This window comes from Pelobates fuscus, chromosome 8 (genome assembly GCF_036172605.1).
Source record: "Pelobates fuscus isolate aPelFus1 chromosome 8, aPelFus1.pri, whole genome shotgun sequence".
NCBI classification, from domain to species: domain Eukaryota; kingdom Metazoa; phylum Chordata; class Amphibia; order Anura; family Pelobatidae; genus Pelobates; species Pelobates fuscus.
The window spans coordinates 73,778,932-73,801,105 of NC_086324.1; the positions used below are offsets into that span (position 1 = coordinate 73,778,932).

Consider the following 22,174-nt stretch of genomic DNA (forward strand, 5'->3'; position numbering starts at 1 on the left):
CACTTAAACACCATAGCTTGTCCTATAAATCATCACATTGATGTTTAGATTATAATTTGGTCTTCTTTTTACACTTGTTATGTTTATATTTTTCAACAAAAATAGTACCCAAATATTAATTAAAATGTCACATTGTTATGTGTTCTTGCCTGTGCGCCATATAATCACTCTTTGTTTCGTAATACCATTTTTTTGGTCTCTGTAGGATCTATCTTTCATCTCCATGTCAGTCATATAATATCAGATCTTCACTAATATAGCCAAAGGCACACTAATGCCTCGTTTGTACTCACCTCTCTAATCTCCTTGATCTTAGAGCCTCCTTTACCGATAAGGGAACCACACTGACTTGCAGGTACAACCAACCTCAAGGTGACAGGCGGCTTGCTGGTGGCGGTACTGTTACTCATCGAGTTAATTATATCCTGTGAAAAGTGTACAATCTGATGACTGAGCGTATACGCAAAGTTAAAAGACTCACACAACAGGCAGCAAATGCTATGTCTTACCTTGTCTCCTGCATATTCCATACCAGCAAATTAAAATCAGATGCCAGGGATATTTAATAATTCTGCTAGTCATAATGTAAGGTAGGTCTACATGATAAGAGCTGATTAATATATAACTTTATACACTACACTGCCCAAATACAAAAATAAAAATAATTGCCCAGCAGCCAGTGGAAAAAAGTATTTAATTACCTTTTTGGGGGGGAGTATATCTAAAACCAACTTGCGAAAGCTGCATTATCTACTGTCTTTGCAAACCCTTCCCTTCTAGCCCCACCAAGACTTTCTGAAGCTGTCCAGTTATAGACTTCCTAATGCAGCTAACTGAGAAGTATTTGCAAAGCAGGCGCTCTGAGCAATTGCCTGCCTCTTGAATTTAGCTCCACTGACCGAACCAAACAGGAACAGTACCGGTTGTCTGATTGACAGCCGGAGGGGTGTAGCCAGGTTAATTTATAAAAGTGTCAATTTCAATTGAAAGCTGCACTTCTTGTAAAATAAAAAATAAAAAAGAGGACACACTCTTACATACATAATATGCAGAATAAATATCAGTTCTGGCACTCTGGGATAACAAAAATTGCAGCTTTATTGGGGCAAAAGCAGCAACATTTCGACCCTACTGGGTCTTTATCAAGCTACCACATATATGCAGAAGTGACATTTAAATACAGTGATCAATCACAGGAAAAATAACTAAATTAAGTTAAAATAAAAGCAGCAGTAAAATTACAAATAATTAAGAATAATTCAAAAACATATATTTAATTAAGTTTTTAGCAAAAACATATAAAACAGCCACTCAAAGATCTCACATTAATTTAACAAAAGCGGAGCTGAGTAAACATATCTAAGTTCATTTTCTTGCCCCAGTAAAGCTGCCATTTCTGTTATCCCGGCGTGCCTTTATTTATTCTGCATATCTTAAGAGGGAGGCCTGGCCAACCCTGGTTTCGGAGCACTTATTATTTGGTGAGTGCGGTATCCAGTACATCTCTACACTCTTCATACATGACACAGCAAGCAGGTTTAGCTAGCATATCATCTCATTGTCCTGCTTTACATAGTTAAATAGTTAGTTTCCCCTTTTACGTTGCATTACTGAAATAAATGAATTTTTGCACGATATTCAAATTTTTCGAGTATCACCTGTAGTGTATAAGGGGCATTCTTGTTTCTTCTCAGTTAAAGTAAAAACATTAAAAAAAAAAAAAAAAACCTATGCCAATAGTGAAAATTACAGTAAGACACATTTTAACAGCAAACCCCTTGTATAGTTATTTAAAAATAAATATGACATATAGATATATGATCGCAATTAGGTATAAATGTCCCAGTATAAAATATACAGAACAGAATAATAAAAATGTGTGTCTCTTTTTGAATATTGTTCTTTTAATTTTTTATATATTTTTTTTGCTATGTTCCTCATTCTAGGACTAGTAACTATTGCACTATTTAAGCTTTCTTTCCATATAGTAGCCCTAAATACCTTTATTATCAGGCTAATGGTACACTATAGCGTGTTTTAATCAGGTACTAACACGATTTATGTTTTCAATCCATGTGTTAGAATGTACGTGTATACATTCTACATACAATCTGGTATAGATTGGACTTGATTCTAATTCAGCCTCATGAAAGTTAAATAACCCAATATGGATGCACATTGCTCACTAGAAGAAAAACAAAAAAAACATTCTTTGTTTTTTCAGACGTTTATTTAAGGTTTACTAAAAGCATCAATGTCAATTCCTCACCTCCTCAAATTTATATGCGATCATTGCAAAGGCTTTGAATATAGCATCTGTTGGTCCAGTAATCGTTACAATTCTTTCTGGGCAGTTTCCTTCTGATATATTAATTCGTGCTCCACTCTAGACAAAAGACATTGATTTGTTATACAATGATCTGACCACAGATATGGAAACTAAGGGAAAGAGAAATGGAAAAAAGGTTAAAGAAGTTTTTATAGCCTAGCACATTCTTGGTTAGAGTGTAATTGTATACAGAATTACTGCATTATGCTAAAAAAAAATTCAGGCCAATAGGCTTTTAGAAATGTAAACTGCTATCTATATAAACTGTTCTCTCTTTGTATAGCGAGCAACATTGCAACAATTTACATGTATGCAGAGTAAATGATAGATCCTGTATTTTTTATTATTGGAAGCATAACTTTCACTTTTATAAAATAAGAGAAGTCAAACGTGTTTACTGATATTTATTGCAATGCCATATCTCCCATGGATTTAGTTTGCGTGATAATCAGAAGCCTGGGAGGGTCATATGTTCTCATTTATATCATCCCCAACAGAGTCAAAGCACATTTCAGAGTGCCTGTTATGTCAGCATGAAAACTCACCAATGGCAGAATACAGCAACGCAAACCCCCCTCTAATGCTGTAAATGTCTAAACCCATGTGTAATTTAACGTAGGTGATTTGGGAAAGAAACAAAGCATTTTCTATCGTTTGTTTTGTTTGTTTTTTATATTTACTGCCCTAATGTTAAGCATTATGTTGAATGATCCACATGGGGACTCATATTTTAACCAAATAATCACAACAATGTCCCACGGAGCTTTGAAGCTATGCTTCTTATTAAACCCATAAGGACTAATGACCATCAATGTCATCATAAAAACGTTGACTTTAAGAATCCAATGACAATCGAAGAATCCACTCATTTAACAAGATCAGTGTTGTGTAGCGCTGGTGTCACTGTATAAGCAAGGCATGCCATGGTGACACATGGTTTTAAGTGACCGGATTGCAATGATGGTAAAAATCCATGTGATTTGTTCCTAAGAGGTTAAGGACCTGAAAAGTATTGACATTTTTGGACTTGGGATCCAGATAATGCCTGGTTATATTCAATGTGTCTAGAACCGGAAACATACAAAAAGAGAATCTACTTTAAGTGCAGATGAGCAGTTATGTTCAACCTAATACTTGGTTTGTAAGAACATATATGTAGAAAATACCTATATACATTTAACCCCTTAAGGATCAAACTTCTGGAATAAAAGGGAATCATGACATGTCACACACGACATGTGTCCTTAAGGGGTTAAAAAGGACAGAAATTAATTTAATAGCATATACATTTTCGGATTATTCTTCAGAGATTACAACATGGAGAGAGTAGCAGGAGATTGTTAGTACAGGTAGTTTCTAAAACATTTAATACATTACAAAAAAAAATATATAGTTACATTTTAATCAAGACTCAAAAATAAGAATTCAGTTCAACAGATTGGTGTAAACGCTAAATTAGAAACTGGAACACTCATTTACTGTATTCTCTTTTTTACTTCGACTTTTACCAACTGTATCCACAAAAATAGGGAAAGAAAAGAAAATATATCACTCTTTAACGGCAAGCCGGTACAAATTTCCTATCACCTACCTCTTCACGCATTTTTTTCACAGTTTCCCCTTTCTGAAACACATAAAAACACAGATTAAAAAATAAATAAATAAATATATATATATATATATATATATATATATATATATATATATATATATATAAATGGAAAAAGATTCTTGCACTCCAACCCCGAAAAACTTGTTAGTACCTGGTGCTCTGGCAGCAATAATCACATATCCGAATAAATACCGGCACTCCAGGACTTTTTCAATCTTTACAATTTTCTTTATTCAATACAGAACATCAACGTTTCAGCTCCTCATGGAGCTTTCATCAGGATAACCAGGTTGTCCTGATGAAAGCTCTGTGAGGAGCTGAAACGTTGATGTCCTGTATTGAATAAAGAAAATTGTAAAGATTGAAAAAGTCCTGGAGTGACGGTATTTATTCGGATATACATATATATATATATATACATATATATATATATAAATATCATATTTGTAATGTATAAAATGAATTTTAAATCATATTTACTCAACATAAACAGGACACCTATCGGTATATTTAACGGTGATGCTTTTGTCACTATTATGGTTTCTGGCTAGAAGTGCAACCACAAGCACCCAGCTTCATGAGCCAAAGTATACTTCGCTAAACTCTGTCTCTTTAACTTTTGCCAGTTTCCTAATTGCTACATCCAAGAGGACACAGTTACACTGTCTCATAGGAATTTGTTTAAAAAAATGCCTCAATGGAAGATAATTGAAAATCCCTAGAAATGTCACAGATGTTGGAAGGTAATACTAAGGGGAAATGGGGCATCCCTGATGAGGTTCAGTGATAATGTGAAATGACTGTGACCAAAAATCTGCATAACAGAGCCCTTGGCTCCGAAAGCAGACAGGGAGGCCTCAATCCTTAACTTTTAGTTAGGTACTGGGTTATGCAGGATTCAATAGGTGGCATTTCCCCTATCATCTTAGATATTAACAAACACATACCAAACTGGATGCTGAATTGTGTTGGGTTTGATGGCAGTAAGGTACCGTAATTCACAATTAGCTTATGATTTGCGTGAGTAAGTCAAGTTCATATTTGCAAACAAGGACTTTTACCGAAACAGGAATCCACTAAAAACTCATACATACTCGCACATACATTCGTCTAATTGTTATAATATATAGAGATGTCTATTATCACTACGTTTTTGTTAATCATTCAAGGTTTTATTGTGATGAACATGCGACATACAAAATAACAATACCAATGTACCAGCAAACATTTGCAATGAACACAGGACAAAAAATTTCAGCCAAGTAATAACAATTGCCAAAGTGATCAATTAGTATTGAAGTGTATCAGCCAAGGAGCAAGGTTACTTATATCTGATACATCGGGCAAGTTGGAGAAACACTCCAATAAAAGGGAAGCAAACCAGGCTGGCCTCGATATGAAAATAGTTGTGTCGGGCGGAGCTAGCTAGCTGAACTGATCGGACACCGTTTCCGTCAGCTCCTCTGCAAAAATCTTAATCTTGCAGATATCTGCCGATCGAAACGCCATCCAGCACCTCACACTACCTGACTGGACCCAGTGAGGCATGCCGCATCGATAGATGCCCTTCTTTCTGCCCCAACATCCACCCAAACGAAGGTGCAGATCTGGGGCCTACCGCACGCTGATTCTCCGAAGCCTGGAGGAATTGTTGGGTGGTACTGCCACCCCACACCAGTCCACTTTCAATCCGACGCCAGATTACCTACCAGCCTGTATGCCGGCTACGAGCTGGCGATCCCAGAAACCACATGCCGCGGCTGATACCAGGGACATTGGGACAATGCTCCAATGACCTGCACACCCCAGGCCCACACCCGCATAAGATCCGCATGGTGAAGGCCGGGAACCAGTAGCAGGACATAGCGGAGTAGAGACTCTCCACAACCCTCCAACAACAGGCCATATCTCTACCGAATCCCCAGATGACTCAGCCCCGACCACCTAAAGGGATTTGATGGTATTACTAGCCGATATCCACAAGTTGCTGGAGGCTGACTCTGCACTTATCAAAAGGGAAGTGCAGGCTGTCACAGAGTGGGTGAACACCACTGAAAAAGACATAGTGGACATACAAGCACATCTGGCTACCATCGACAACTCTATACAGCAAACTCAACATACTCAACAATCACTGGCTACAAAGCTAACGGCAATAGAAGAGCGCCAACGGCAAGCAAACATAAAAATTCGGCCAAATTGCCACAGTTTATACAGAGATTACTCACCACCAGCTTATTAATGCCTGACCAGGCTAGGGGTTTTCTCTGGATGGATTTTATTGCATACCTGAGAGCCCTAATGCAAAAAACACCGATACCAAGGGATGTCATTCTATGCTTCAAGTCACAAAATGATAACGAGGTTATCAGGGGCCAAACACCCTTAATGTTTGAGAAACACGAACTGAGCGGTTATCATGATCTTGGTCGATCCACACTGTAACGGCGAGCATCCCTGAAAGGGGTAACCTTGCAACTGAGAGCTGTGAGCGTTACCTACAAATGGGGATTTCCTTGTGCTCTTTTAGCAGGATGGCTACCAATGTCGTCTGATGTCCATATCAGAGGGGAATTCCTTGCTGATTCCTCTCCTCACAACCCCATCAGTCCTACCCATCAATGGGACATGGTGAACGTAGCTGTCTCACCCCAGCTAGCATATAAACCAAAAGAAAAAAAGAGAAACAAATATATATATATATATATATATTTTTTTTTTTAAACTCTTGTTTCATACTCTAAGAGTTTCATGGACTGCCTGACAACCTTAAATGTTTGACTTACTTATTATTTCACTTTAACTGGATGCCCATATTGCCTCATAACTGTGCAATAGATCAATGGTTCCCCCACACACACTCCAGAGTTTCCAGAGATTCTGAGTTTACTTATCTTTGAGGATTATAGCTTGGTTATACTATGATTTCAAACCTTCACAAACCCAAACTTTATCAGGTTCTCCGATTAGCGGGAACCATGTCTGTTCACCCTGTGTTAATATTATGTTTTCCAGCAATTTAACCTATATGCAATGTTCCAAATAAGAGAGACAATTTTGGTTTAGTCCAAAAGCAGAGACATTATTAAAGCAATTTCAATAGTCCTGTTACTAATATTTAATATTCTATGTAACCAGTGTAATACCTATAGCACGTCACTTATCATAATTGCGGTATTGTTGTTTTTGTCTGTTATATACATACAATTGTGTTCAAATGTTTGCATACCCTGGCAGAAATTGTGGCATTGATTTTGAAAATATGACTAATCATGCCAAACAAAATGTCTTTTATTGAAGGATAATGATCATATGAAGTCACTTATTATCATTTATTGTATGGGGCCTTTTCAAATCTTAATGATAACAGAAATCACCCAAATGTCCCTGATAAAAAGTTTATATACTCTTGAATGTTTGGCCTTGTTACAGACACACAGGGTGACACACAGGTTAAAATGACAAGTAAAGGTTAATTTCCTACACCTGTGGCTTTTTAAATTGCAATTAGTGTCTGTGAATAAAGTCAATGAGTTTGTTAGCTTTTATGTGGATGCACTGAGCAGGCTAGATACTGAGCCATGAGGAGCAGAAAAGAACTGTCAAAATACCTTTGTAACAAGGTAATGGAACTTTATAAAGATAGAAAAGGATATAAAAAGATATCAAAAGCCTTGGAAATGCCAGTCAGTACTGTTCAATCACTTATTAAGAAGTGGAAAATTCAGGAATATCTTGATACCAAGCCAAGGTCAGGTAGACCAAGAAAGATTTCAGCCACAACTGACAGAAGAATTGTTTGGGATACAACGAAAAACCCACAGGTAACCTCAGGAGAAATACAGGCTGCTCTGGAAAAAGACAGCGTGGTTGTTTCAAGGAGCACAATACAACGATTCTTGAGCAAAAATGAGCTGCATGGTCGAGTTGCTAGAAAGAAACCTTTACTGCAACAATGCCACAAAAAGGCCTGGTTACAATATGCCCGACAATACCTTGACATGCCTCATAGCTTCTGGCACACTTTAAATTGGAGGGACAGGACTAAAATAGAGCTTTATGGTCACAACCTTAAGCACTATGTTTGGAGAGGGGTCAACAAGGTCTATAGTGAAAAGAATATCATCCCCACTGTAAAGCATGGTGGTTGCTCACTGACATTTTGGGGGTATGTGGCTCTAAAGGCACAGGAAATATTGTGAAAATTGATGGAAAGATGAATGCAGCATGTTTTCAGAAAATACTGGCAGACAATTTGCATTCTTCTGCACGAAGGCTGTGCATGGGATACTCTTGGACTTTCCAGCATGACAATGACCCTAAGTACAAGGCCCAGTTGACCCTCCAGTGGTTACAGCAGAAAAAGGGGAAGGTTCTGGAGTGGCCATCACAGTCTCCTGACCTTAATATCATTGAGTCACTCTGGGGAGATCTTAAACATGTGGTTCATGCAAGATAACCAAAGACTTTGCATGACCTGGAGGTATTTTGCCAAGACGAATGGGCAGCTAGACCACCTGCAAGAATTAGGGGCTTCATAGACAACTGCAAAGACTGCATGCTGTCATTGATGCTAAAGGGGGCAATACACAGTATTAAGAACTAAGGGTATGCAGACTTTTAAACAGGGGTTATTTCATTTTATTTTATTTTTGCCATGTTTTGTTTAATGATTGTGCCATTCTGTTTTAAGCTACTGTTGAATCCCATAAGAAAAAAATTAAATGTGTTTTGCCTGCTCACTGTTTTCTTTAAAAATTGTGTACCATGGTATTACCAATTCTCCAAACTTTTGAGCACAACTGTATTGTGGATCTTTCATTTTGAGCTTATTTGTATACTTATGCACTACCAAAAATAAAGAATGTCAAAAAAGAAAACAAAAAAAGTTGTAACTAAAAGGAATATACATTGGAAAATGGAAACAAAGAAAACTGGTGTACACATTTAAATGGCTATGTATTGTAAATAAAATACAAGATGCTCACAGAAATTACCAGTTCATGAGAGTGATGACTGTAACCGCAGGAAATATGGGATTTACAAGTCTACAAGGATATGGTACTCAGACCTACGTATTCATGTAAGTTGAAAGTGGAATAGGAAAAACGCCCTCTCTTTCAAATCCCAGGCACTTAACTGGACTTGAGGTGGGCAAGACTTCAGTCAAGCAATAGGTGAAAGTGGAGGATGGTCCAGGTGCCGAAGGTTGAATAGCTTGGTTATACTATTGGAGAAACAGAGCCATACAGATTTATTGTAGAAACACAGCCATACAGAGTAAAACAGCTATGTTTCTTAAATAAATCTGCTTACTATTAAACCTTAAGTGCCTGGATCATCCTTTACTTTCACCTAGGTTTTCATGTTAACCAGCAACATGCGAAAATAATATGAGCTGGTCTAGCAATTTCAAGTAATATAAATATGCAGGAAATTTGAATTCAACAATATTACTTCAGCGGAAACCTCACTGCAATAGGAAGAGAACCATGACGAAGGATGCTGTAAAGGCAATAAGGCAATTTGAAAAAAAATGAAAATAGGAGTAGCAGTCCTGTTCAGAAAAACTGGATTTTGATGACATCAAATACTGCAGAGAAACAGTCACCCCTTAATATGCAAACAAAGCGCTAGAGCACTGATGCCCTCCAGAAGAAGTCTGGAGTAACTGGCACAGTCAGTAAGCTTTCAGATGTAACCAGGACCTTCTGCACTCAATATCAAAGATGGAAAGTCGTGAAAAAGGGTGAAAAATTGCTTTCTTTCATGAAGCTCTTTCAGAGTGCGTCTGATCCACACAGCAGTCATGCCACGTCCCCCTAAATGTAAGTTTTATACCTCTTTGGAAAAAAAAATATATATTCTGTTTTTTGGAGACATGCATTAGAATGAATTTGAGAAAGTTTTATTAAAAAGGAGAAAGAAAATCTTTTCATTGATGAAAATTTGGTAGTTAAGGAACTAAAAGAAAAATATGATTTAGTAATTAAATACAAAGGAGGAGGTATAGCAATAATCGACAAGGAATTTTATTTGCAGGAAGCAAGTAGGATTTCAGGAGATGGCAAAACGTATTAAAAAAAAAAACGAATCCTATGGAGGAGTATAGAAAATTTGAAAATGTTTCTACAGCAAGGGTTAAAAAACAAAAAAGTTAACAAAGAGGAATTTGATTATTTATATAATAAATTCCCTACATTTGGTGGTTTTCTACCATCTACCTAAAATTCACAAAAACTCTGAATGCTGTTTTTTGGAATCGATCCTGGAATCGAACCTGCTATCCATCTGATGGTCATGACCTAAAGGCTTATATGCTCTTTTTGAACATATTTTCTATTTATGTGCATACGTGTTTGTGAGTGTTATTTTTGTCTAGGAGTATTCATCATAGAAGAAACGGGCTACACTGCCTAAATAGTGCAGAAGTGTAAACCATAAAAAAGCTCTTTATATGTTAGTTCAAATCTACATACCTCTTTATTCTGCATACTTTCCTATTAAATGATGTTGTACTATATTTATATATATATTATTTTTTTTTTTGTATTATACCAACATTTCTCAAATAAAAAAAATGGTGAGTATTGTACTCACCTATTAGCACTTAGCGTTCCACAGTTGTTTGGTGTGATATTGTTTTTTCACTATAAACATTTAGCTGTCTCTCTCTCTCTTTCTATATAATTATTTTGGTCTATTTTGCCATCTAGTGGAATTTATAAAAACTGCATTTCCTACAGATATACTATCGAACACTAAACTAAACCTCGGTGCTAATTATATTTTGTGTTTACTTCGTTTTGCACATACCCTCGCACATACAAAATAAATATACTTGTGTGAGGGGCAAAAAAAATGCATAGGAAGGAAGGGGGACATAACTCAGTTGAGTTGTGCCGGAACCGACGTCATGGTAGACCTGTAATAAAAGACGGCCCACCCATGAGGTGTAATGAAAAGTATAGATAGAAGGAGTGGAGGGTGGGGACATGGAAATCGCTAAGGATACGTACGGGACGGAGGAAGGTGAGTAGGGGGTTTAAGTAGGGTAACATGCCCCTCCCACAACTGCAGGCCAAGCCCTTTACATTTGTGTGAGGGGCAAAAAAAACGCATAGGAAGGAAGGGGGAAATAACTCGGTTGAGGTGTGCCGGAACCGACATCGTGGTAGGCCTGTAATAAAAGAGGGCAAAAATAGATACCTGCCAGAAATGTAAAACAAACAACTAAGACCTTAATTACCTAGCTGTATGGTAAATGCCGAGCGAGTCAATAGGTGCCCGGCACTTTAACCGGCACTCCTAATTGTGCAAGGGGGAGTAAGGTATAGTAAATGTGTTGGCCATCTAGGGAAGACTAAGCGTGGGGTAGAGAAGGTAAAAGATAGACTGCATAAACAGGTCAGACTTCCTGCGACAATGCTGCCAGATGGACGTGGTAGCTGTGGGAAATATGTGGCACCCCAAGAAACTGTGAAAGCAGGTATAGCGACTCAACAACTAGATTACACAGTTACATAGCTGAAAAGAGACTAGCGTCCACCAAGTTCAGCCTTCCTCGCATTTGTGTATAAACGGTTGATCCAAAAGAAGGCGAAAAACCCTGCCTGAAGCGCTTCCAATTTGCAACAAGCTAGGGAAAAAATTCCTTCTTGACCCCAGAATGGCGGTCAGATATATCCTTGGATCAAGCAGTTATTACCCTACATTGCGAATAGGTGCCTGGTTCGTAAGGACAGGCATCTGATAGGACTGATAGTGATTGAAATAATTGGATGCTGATGGGAAATCTGTAAAGATTTTCGATTTCCCCGGGAACCTGAAACGCCTTGAGTATGGAAATAATCACGTATGAATAGTAATCCTGTACAGCATGTGAAGTTGATATGTAGAGTTTGATGCAAGTTAGAGGTGGCAAAAGAAGCAAAAAAAAAAAAAAACAATCGCAGACAACACAGCAAAAACCAAAAAAAATAAAAAAAAACAGCAACAGTATACGTGAAAGGAGCCGCAAGGAGAAGAAAGCCAAACAAACACATGTACCGCAAGTGATTGTAGAAAGAGCCAGACGTGAAAGATGACGACCACGAGCTAACGAGGCTGGTAGTCCGCGAGCCGACTCCAAAACGCAGGGGACGGCAGCGGCTACGGGAGAGGCCGCAGTCAGAGCCCCGTGGAGGGCGTAGAGGAGGCACAGGGCAGATCATACGAAAAGGCGCAGGGAAGTCTGGCTCGGATCCAGCCAGAGCGGCAGACGCCCAGTACCCAAAACTGCCATCCGAAACCGACCCATGGACGACAGTAGCAAAGAAAAACAGGGGGCGAACAACGGAGAAGTAAGAGCAACCTCGGGGCTCCTCCAGCAACAGTGCTACCCGTGGAGGTGGACAGACACTGAGAGCTCAGCTGTCCAAAAGGCTGCCGGGGAGGGAATAAACTGACTCGCAAGAACTGCAGCAAAGCGAGGAAGAGACCAGGACCCGAAAAAACGATAAGAGTCGCTCAAACACCACAGCGTGATGAGTACCAGACCTAACCAGAGAGCCGGGGCGGAAAAATACCATGCCAGTGCCTGGCCACGAAGACCTGCCAGATGAAAAAAACGAATAAACAGTGCATAAGCGACCCAAAGTGTGTGTGTGTGCTGGCAAACTAACTAATGCCAAAAAGGCGAAACAATTAAAACTAGGTTTGGTGACAGGTGAGGCCCTGCTAGATGCCAAGCGGCGTGAGAGGCTCTATCTATGAGTTGGCGCGAGGGGATAACGTGGCCACTGAACGTGGCGGGGTGTTGGCCTATCGGTGACAGTTAAACATAAGATAGAATAGGAGTGACAGGTGAGGCCCTCTCTATGCCACAATGCGAGGCGACTAACTATGATTTGGCCCGAGGGGCGTTGTACCTCAGAGTATGAGGATGGGTGTTGGCCTCGCGGGACCACTAACCTAAGGCGAAGACGCCAGGGGAAATTACCCCTAGTGGACACCTAGGACCCTGACAGCCAGCCACAACTAACCAAGAGGGGAGGGTAGTGAGTGAGAGAGAGGAGTACTTATGAAAATATGAAATAGAATGCGTGTACGTGTGAATAGGCCCCCCACGTAGAATTGAACGTAGAAACCCCCAAGCCCAATTAGCAAAAATTGAATGGAAGTGTAGGAGCAATAGAATATCTGGGATTCCCAGAGCATGAAAATCGGACCCTTCATTCGCAACCCACTTGCATTTCTGCCAAGTTTAAGTTGCAGGTAATTTCAATGCTGCTTTGTGCCTGATAGACAAACTTGAAATATGTAAATGATTTTCTTTCTGGAGCCAAAATCTGAGTCACGCTAGAAACAGTTTGAGACAAGAGTGTAGAATGTCACATCTGACGAGGCGTCCAACACGCAATAAGCAGCCATCAGTATGGAGTATGCATGATCTGCTCACATTTCACGCTGCTGTGTATCGCGCACCACGTGACCTGCAACTAAAGACAATTGAAATGTGCTCTACTCGTCTACAATTTACACCAAGCTGACTGTTTTCAGAGACCTCGGTACCCCTTCCTCAAGTGAACAGATTGTTGTTTGTCAGCAAGTAGACGTGCAGGGGAAGCTCTCACACATATCAGCAGAAAAATAAAAAACGTACAGTACTTTTTTTTTTGTCTCTAAATGGCTGCACTTATACTCAATCGGATGTGAGAGTTCTGCCATGTAATCTCTCCAAATATATTAAATCCGATGAGATATTAAGCAATAGGCGCATGTTAAATGGCTATTACTGAACCTGCTTTTTTTTTTTTTTTTTTTTTTAGGTTTGGGGGTGAAATCTAATATAAGTCACATGTCAGAATCTGTGGAGCTTAGGGTTGATCATAATTTTGCCTTTTCCTTTCAGCAAGGAGGAATGAGCTCAATACCTCCAACGTTGTCTAAAATTGGCAACTGCAGCCATACACGTATAACATGGACACTGGGAAACATGCATCTAACAATGACTGCAGCTAGCGCAAAACAAATGCAGAAGATTGACATAAAAACTGAATTATACAATAGATGCACTGTGAATGCCTCGGTGCACTCTCCCCACTAGAAGTCCTGCATCATAGAAAACACGTAGGACTCCGTTCACACCGCCAAGTGCAACAATATTCCCTATTGGACTGTGTATAGTATCCGCGGGGACACACTCTGTCACTTCACGGTTTACAAGCATGGGGGACACCCTCTGTGGGGCACTTTGGCAGAAAAACAAGAAGAAAAACTAAACGAAGCCGGCGAAACAGCAGACCGTTCGCGGGAAAACTGGCGAAAGCCAGACAGCCACGAACCCCCGGAATCATGAGCGCAACAGGAAACATGGGGAGGGAAAGACTCCCGAATGAAGGCAAGCAAACTCACGAGACCCGAAGAGTAGACTGGACGGACACCGACCGGAGGAGAGCCCACAAAGGACTGCAGACAAAAACAGCGGGGGAACAGCAGGCCAGACAAGGAGAACCGCAAGGGACCAGGTGAGGAGGAGATGGCGACCGGAAACAACGACATGGAAATCGCTAAGGATACGTACGGGACGGAGGAAGGTGAGTAGGGGGTTTAAGTAGGGTAACATGCCCCTCCCACAACTGCAGGCCGAGCCCTTTACATATAACAGGGATTTTTTTATTTAGCAAATAAAAGTTATAGACCAGCCATGCTAGCTCTTTTTCCAGTGAGGAAATAGTTGCGACAAGGTACAAAGGTTAGAGAATATAAATATTCTGCATGGATAAGGACCATATCAGACCAATAACATAACTATGGGTTGGGTGCGAAAGATGAAGTAGCAACAGCTAAGTGGTAATAGAAAACAGTGGGCTTTTAAATCGGAACCATAACGCAAGGACTAGGACATTAAAATAAATGAAAATTACAGGAAAAATGGGTCAGGTGGCTGCAGGACTGTACTGATATAATTCATGGGGGAGGAAGTGATTGGGAGTACTGCAGGGTAGGGGGGCGCACAAATCCCTCATGTTCTATAGAACAACCACTCTTCATCAGTTGCCCGTAAATTACTCTCAGCACAGTAATACATTTTCCTTAAGGCAGATCGAAGGCCTGTGGGAAATGGAGCAAGTTCGATGCACACTTAATCAAGCACTACATTAAATATGTCCTGCTGACATAAATTGGGAAAATTGTTTTTTTGCACTGTTTACTAAATATAACTATGCTTTTCTCAGTTCCAATTAATGTAGACTTTGAGAAACCACTGTTCTTATTGCCAGCCTGTCCTTTTAATTTAGCTTTGACATGCAGCTCCTGCAAAAGTTCTCATTTGTGCCTCCTTCGTACTTCATGTCAGTCTCATTTAAAGCTTACCAACCCCTGACTTCTAGCATTTCTGAAAATTGTGAGTGCGCACTTGTATCTTGTGAAACATTCAGAATTATACAGCTGCCCTATGAAAGTTTTACCTTTATATCTCTACAGATAAACCAATGTCCGTTCATACTACCTCTAAGGTACAGGAACGTACCATATAGTATGTTTCTGATATTATTTATTGCGCTTACCACTTTTTTCTATTCCTATTGTATTCATTTTCACCGTACCTGTTTTTTTGAGTGATTTGTGGCACTGGGTTAAGCTGCATTCATTTGTGAGGAACGCCAAATCTCACTCCATATTCACCATTGTCATTGGTGTTTGCTCTAAAAAGTTATTGTCTGTATATTATTACGATTCTTAGCATCCCCTCATATTTGAAATGCACAGCTGCTCACCTTTCCAATGATGCTTCCAACTTCCTGCAAATAGAAAATAAGCTTCAGACAAAATATTGACTGCAGAATGACAGAGATATTCTTAAATTGATGAATGAATTTAAATCTGTGTAGCTGGTGATTCTGTCTGCATTATTCTGATTAAATAAATTTAAATACTTCTGACTGCAAACATATCTAATCCCCTTGTACTAATGGGACCTCACAATATTAACCCTCTTTAACCCCACTAGCCTTAACCTCTGTCCAGATATCAAAATCATTACCAACACGATCCCTGCTATTCTTTGTCTTGGAACCAGCTACCCAATAACGCTGATCTAGTAGTCCACCACTAATAACCCCACTAAATCCCTGCTGCAGTTTATGTTGGGCTCTGCTACCACAAACTGTTATCTCTTATTAAAATATGTTAAAATACAAGATTGGGGAGCAGTAATTTTAATATCTTGAAATTATTTATCCAAGCTGCTCATTAAAATGATTTTTAACTATGCAGTGAAAGTATAGCTGCACACTGAGCAACTCTTGGAATAACTAACATTAAAAGAAAGGCAAATATAAACAATTAAAATAATAATTATCTAGCAATCAGATGCGCTGATAGACTGTTATATCCATGCCTGATATTTTTAGAAATTGAAGAAAAAATATATATATTTATACATGATAGTCTGGTGGTCCTAAAGGCACATTTATACATTATCTTACCTTCCCATGCATTAGTAGGCGGATCGTCAAGGTAACATTTAGACCTCCTTCTGACACTTTGGATTCCATATTAAAGGTATTTAAGTGATAGGATTCCTGTGGTTACCAGTGAAACAAACAGATGCATCATATATTTTATAAATGAGCGAAGTACAACAACTTAATAAAACAGACTGACAATGAGACAGTAAGAATCGTGTGTGTATGATCTAAATGTCTTGACTTTTTTTTTAACAGTCATTAAAAAAATTGAAAACATTTGCAACTTGCCATGAATGTGCTACTGAAATGTAGAATCGGAGTAATTGGTTAAGGTACACTTATTGAATCCTTTTAAGTGAGAAAAACACTGGTTAAAAATAATATATTTGTATTATATAATTATTAAGGGGGCACTCTTGGCATTATAACTATTTCATTGAATTTATTAAAGTGCTTGGAGTCAGTCTCTCCATTTAGAGGTAACTATGTTCGAGCAATTTAACACTAAATAAAGATCCCTGCCTGCTCCCAGCCGGGCCAACTGAGCAGTACGGTTCGGGTCGTTATGGTCTGGTACGCTATTTTGAGTGTTTCCATTATGAAAGTGGCCCATACAACCAGGGCCGGACTGGCCCACCGGGATACCGGGAAATTTCCCGGTGGGCCGTCGGCACCTGGGGCCGGGGAGAAATGTGGGTGTCCTGCGGCTGGATGGCGGCCGCAGGGGAAGCTCTCCTTGCGGCCGCAGGGGAAGCTCTTCTGGCGGCCGCTGGGGGAGCAGGCTGTTCTGTCTCTGCTCCCCCTCCCTCGCGCGCTAGAAAGAGACCGGCGCCGGAATATGACGTCATATTCCGGCCCCGGTCTCATTAAGCTGCGCGCGAGGGAGGGGGAGCAGAGACAGAACAGCCTGCTCCCCCAGCGGCCGCCAGAAGAGCTTCCCCTGCGGCCGCAAGGAGAGCTTCAGGAAGGCTGGCTGGGCTGGAAGGTGAGCAGGGGAGGGGAGGGGGTGGGGGAGTAACAAAGGTCACAGGAAGGGGAGGGTGTGGGGTAACAAAGGGCACAGGAGGGGAGGGGGGGTAACAAAGGGCACAGGAGGGGAGGGGGGGTTACAAAGGGCACAGGAGGGGAGGGGGGTAACAAAGGGCACAGGAGGGGAGGGGAGGGGGTGGGGGGTAACAAAGGGCACAGGAGGGGAGGGGAGGGGAGGGGGTGGGGGGGTAACAAAGGTCACAGGAGGGGAGGGGATGGGGTGGGGGGGGTAACCAAGGTCACAGGAAGGGGAGGGTGGGGGGTAACAAAGGGCACAGGAGGGGAGGGGGGTAACAAAGGGCACAGGAGGGGAGGGGGCAAAGAGGTCACAGGAAGGGGAGGGGGGTAACAAAGGGCACAGGAGGGGAGGGGGCTAAGAGGTCACAGGAAGGGGAGGGGGGGTAACAAAGGGCACAGGAGGGGAGGGGGCTAAGAGGTCACAGGAAGGGGAGGTGGCTAAAGAGGGCACGGGAGGGGGCTAAAGAGGGCACAGGAAGGGAGGGTGCTACATAAGGGCACAGGAGGGGAAGGGGCTAAAAAGCACACAGGAGGACAGGGGGCAAAATAGGGCACAGAAGGGGAGGGGCACCTATCAGTCTGCCCACCCACCCACACAGGTAACAACAAGTATGTATGTCAGTGGGAGTGTGTCTGTCTGTGTCATGCTGTGTGTGTGTCTGTCTGTGTCATGCTGTGTGTGTGTCTGTCTGTGTCATGCTGTGTGTGTGTCTGTCTGTGTCACGCTGTGTGTGTTTCTGTGTCATGCTGTGTGTGTGTGTGTGTCATGCTGTGTGTGTGTCTGTGTCATGCTGTGTGTGTGTCTGTGTCATGCTGTGTGTGTGTCTGTGTCATGGTGTGTGTGTCTGTGTCGTGTGTGTGTCTCTGTGTCACTGTGTGTCTGTATCATGGTGTGTGTCTGTCTGTGTCATGGTGTGTGTATGTCTGTCATGGTGTGTGTGTGTCAGTCGTAGTGTCTGTGTGTGTTTGTAAAAATAGTGTTTTACTCACTTTTTTTTTTCCAACGTCATGCTGGTCTCTGCCTCTATGACTGAGATCATCAAGCTTGATGATCTCAGCCAATCCGCACTGACACAGGAAGCGCCTCTAGTGACCGTCTGAGTGTCTGTCACTAGAGGTGTCACTAGGAAGCAATGTAAACACTGCCTTTTCTCTGAAAAGTCAGTGTTTACAGTGTTTACATTGTGTTTACATTCAAAAGCATGCAGGGACAGGCTATAGACACCAGAACCACTACATTAAGCTGTGTGTGTGTGCGCCTGCTAGTGAGTTTGCTTGCTTGCATGTGTGTGTGTGTCTGCTAGTGAGTGAGCTTGTGTTTTTATGTCAATGAGCTTGTGTATATTAGTGAAATTGTTTGTCTATGAGGCTGTGTATCAATGAGCTTGTGTGTGTCAGTGAGATTGTCTGTGTCTGCATGTGAGTATGCTTACTGTATAATTAAATGTTTTACTCTGAAAGGACCAATATATTATATTAGAAAAAGCAATATATATATATATATATATATATATATATATATATATATATATATATATATATATATGTGTGTGTGTGTGTATATATATAATTACTCAATCATCTGGGGTGGCAAGCCTTACATATTACATGCGACAATATATGGCGCAATGACTTATGGGGCTGGCATAGATTTTTTTTCCCAGGGCTGCTTTGTATCCCCAGTCCGGCCCTGCATACAACCAAACCAAACCGTACCATTCCTGGGCCCCCTTCAGATGTAGGTCCATAGGAAATGGTAAGGTATGGTTAGGGCAGAGCTACTGGCGTCACACTATACAATCCATTGATTGGCAGACAGGAAAACGTCAATGCGCACCACAGATGACATGCTAGGCATTTGGTCTAAACCCTGCATGCCCCCTGGCGGTCCGACTTGCAGTGGAAATGATCACCTCAATAGGCTGGACCATTCTAACCATTCCGAACCGTACCAACCCAAACCATACCGCTCAGTGGAAACGAGGCAATGGAGATAGCACTCTTCTTTTTTTTTTTTTTTGTCAATCTTTCTTTTATTATGGCATATGCTTTATGGGGTGCAGAATAGAGAAAGGAGGTACATAGGGATAACACACGTGAATGCTAACAGGATGGTTCTCCTAAGAAAGACTGCCATATTTTCTTTTTTAAAACATGGAGACACACAACGTTACAGATTAAGTTAAGTGTCATGAGGTAAAATAACATGTAATAACGTAATGCACATCTTGTGTTGGTGTGGGCTATGTGGTTGTAGCGAGGATCTGGACATGCCAGTGGTGTGTGTTTCTATGTGACTGTTGTCGTCCCGGGGGGACTATACGACTACGTTAGAACACTGGCACAGGTTATGGCCTTGGTAATCACTTAGTTCCTTGTGTGGTTTGACATGTGTCCTGGTGGGTAACCGGTAGGAACCAAGCCTTTATGTCTCGTCTAAGTGTGAGTGCGGGATGAGATGGAGTTCAGTTTATGTGATGTACTGTGGGGGCTCCTTAGAGGACTGTGCCCTGTGACCCTGGGCATTCAGGGGGGGGGGGATGAAGCACATTAGTTGTACCTAGGCCGCCGATTCATCGCCACGGGGCCGTATGGTCGGTGTCACCCATTGAGGGTGGGTCAGCGGACCAGGTTATTTGTGGTTTAGGTCGTCTTCAAAAGAGATATCAAAACAGGGTGCGATAAACATTGAATATAGATAGCATAAAAACATAATAACAGTAAATGGAAATAAGTGTAATAGTCTGGTGTGACTAATGCAGGTTTCAGGTTGCCGGTCCCGGCAGAGTTGTGGCTTGCGCCCTGGTGTTAGTGGACAGTCCCAGAGTAGTCAATAGAGCCGGTCCTTCTCCTACATTGGAGATCTTGTAATGTAGGTCATCTTTAGTCACCCATAGTGTCCTGGGAGTAGCCCATTTGTACTTGAGGCCCGCTGCTTGCAGGGTGGTCGTGATGGGTTGCATGCTTTTGCGCCAAAGGAGAGTGTCTCTACTCAAGTCCTGAAAGAAGGTAATTCTGTGTGTTTCAAAGTCTTTCATTGTTTTCTCTTTGATGGCCATCATCAGGGCTATCTTGTCTGTCAGGGATTGACATCGTAGGATGATGTCGCGTGGGGCTGCTTTCGGTGCCTGCTGTGGTTTTGCAATGCGATATACTCCGTCAAACATGAAGTGTTTCGCTTGTCTATTGGGGAGGAGTGCAGCAACCAGGCGTCTGATAAAGTGGGGCAATTCGTCCAGTAATACCACTTCTGATACCCCCCTGATTTTAATGTTCTTTCTCCTGCCCCTATCATCCAGTATAGCCAATTGCTTGATGGTGTTTGCTTGTGTGGATTGTATTTGGGAGACTGTGTCTTTAAGGGTAATGATGTCTTGGCGTATTTCTCTCACCTCCTGTTCTGCGGCCTGGGTTCTTGCCGTTACTGCCTGTACCTCCGCCGCCAGCCCTTTTAAGTCAGCTTGCCACATGCGCTGAAGGTTCTTTTGGAGACCGGCCAGCATGTCCTGGATGTCTCGTTTCGATGCCGGTGCCGTGTCATCCTGGGTGTGCATACTTGCGCTTCCCGCGCCTGCCTTAATCACACTGTGAGTGGAGTCTTCATCCTCTGACCCCTCGGGCGATGTCGCCTCCATGTCTTGGGTCCTTGCAGGCGGAGGGGATTGCAGCATGCTGCATATGTCCCTTTGTGGCTTGGGGGTGCTCGGGATCGCTTTGTGGGTTTTCCGCCCCATTTCTTCCATGGTGTGGAAGTCGGCGTCGGAGAGTAGTGAGTTCCCGCTGAGCCACGAGTTCAGCTCCCTGGTTAGGTGGCGTTCACTCGTGCGGTAGGCCCCGGATCCCTTGGTTCGGCGTTTGGTGCCCGATTTTTTTAAAAAAGGCATCTGCGAGATCCGCCGGGAGTCCTGAGAGTGACCCTGCGGTTCTTTTCAGTCGATGGGCTGTTGGTGCCGTGTTTGGGCCAGTTTTGCACGCTGGCTTGTCGGAGCTGTGGTAAATGGCGACCGCTGCAGTGTGCCGCTAGCTCCGCCCCTCGATAGCACTCTTCTTTAGCCATACCAGTACATAACAGCAAAGGGAAGCTGTGATAGACTTAAGACAGTCAGCTGATACTCTCAGCCAATCACTGCTGCCCATTTCTTCCTCAGGGGTGTAGACTGCCAGGCTCTTGTTTAGCAATAAACCATTATAAACAGTTTAACATTGAAAAGAAGGACAGTCCCAGAAAACTCCAGACACTATAGCCACTTAAATGAGACAATGCAGTTACAGTATCTAGAGTGTGCCATTAAATAACTGACTTGATCCTGAGTGAGTACAGATATAGTTCAAGCAATTTTTAAGCTTTTATCATTATTCTCTTACAAACTTTGTTTTGCTAATATGAAAAATCGTTGATGCTACATCTATGGATATCAGCATAACTCAGAGGTAGTGATAGCAGAGACAGAAACTATGTAGTATCATACATGCAGGTGAGACTTCCCAGGACCACCAGGACGTGCAGCATTTCCCCTCACCCACCCGGTAAAAGGAAAGAAGAAGGGAGGGGGAGACATTAAGATAGATTTTCACATCTCACACAAACACACAAACACACACTACAACCCTCACACACACTATACATTTCACACACACTGCCCCCCTCACACACACACAGCACCCTTCACTCACATTGCTCCCTCACACACACTGCACTACACACACACACACACACACAGCACCCTTCCC

The 22,174-nt window shown here is 41.7% G+C and overlaps 2 protein-coding genes across 10 annotated transcripts in view; one reads left to right on the forward strand and one right to left on the reverse strand.

The window, feature by feature from the left end:
• The window catches only part of SLC19A1 (solute carrier family 19 member 1), a 96,683-nt gene that overhangs the window by 31,915 nt on the left and 42,594 nt on the right, over positions 1-22,174 (forward strand). The window lies entirely within an intron of this gene.
• The window catches only part of PCBP3 (poly(rC) binding protein 3), a 68,182-nt gene that overhangs the window by 25,327 nt on the left and 20,681 nt on the right, over positions 1-22,174 (reverse strand). For all 9 annotated transcript variants that reach the window (XM_063430066.1, XM_063430065.1, XM_063430070.1 and 6 more), the window contains exons 3-7: positions 16,415-16,510; positions 15,704-15,727; positions 3,921-3,953; positions 2,270-2,386; positions 294-425 (exon numbers count right to left, since the gene is read on the reverse strand). In XM_063430066.1, coding sequence (XP_063286136.1) covers positions 294-425; positions 2,270-2,386; positions 3,921-3,953; positions 15,704-15,727; positions 16,415-16,483 — 375 coding nt within the window. In that variant the 5' untranslated portion in view covers positions 16,484-16,510. The remainder of the gene's footprint in view (positions 1-293; positions 426-2,269; positions 2,387-3,920; positions 3,954-15,703; positions 15,728-16,414; positions 16,511-22,174) is intronic.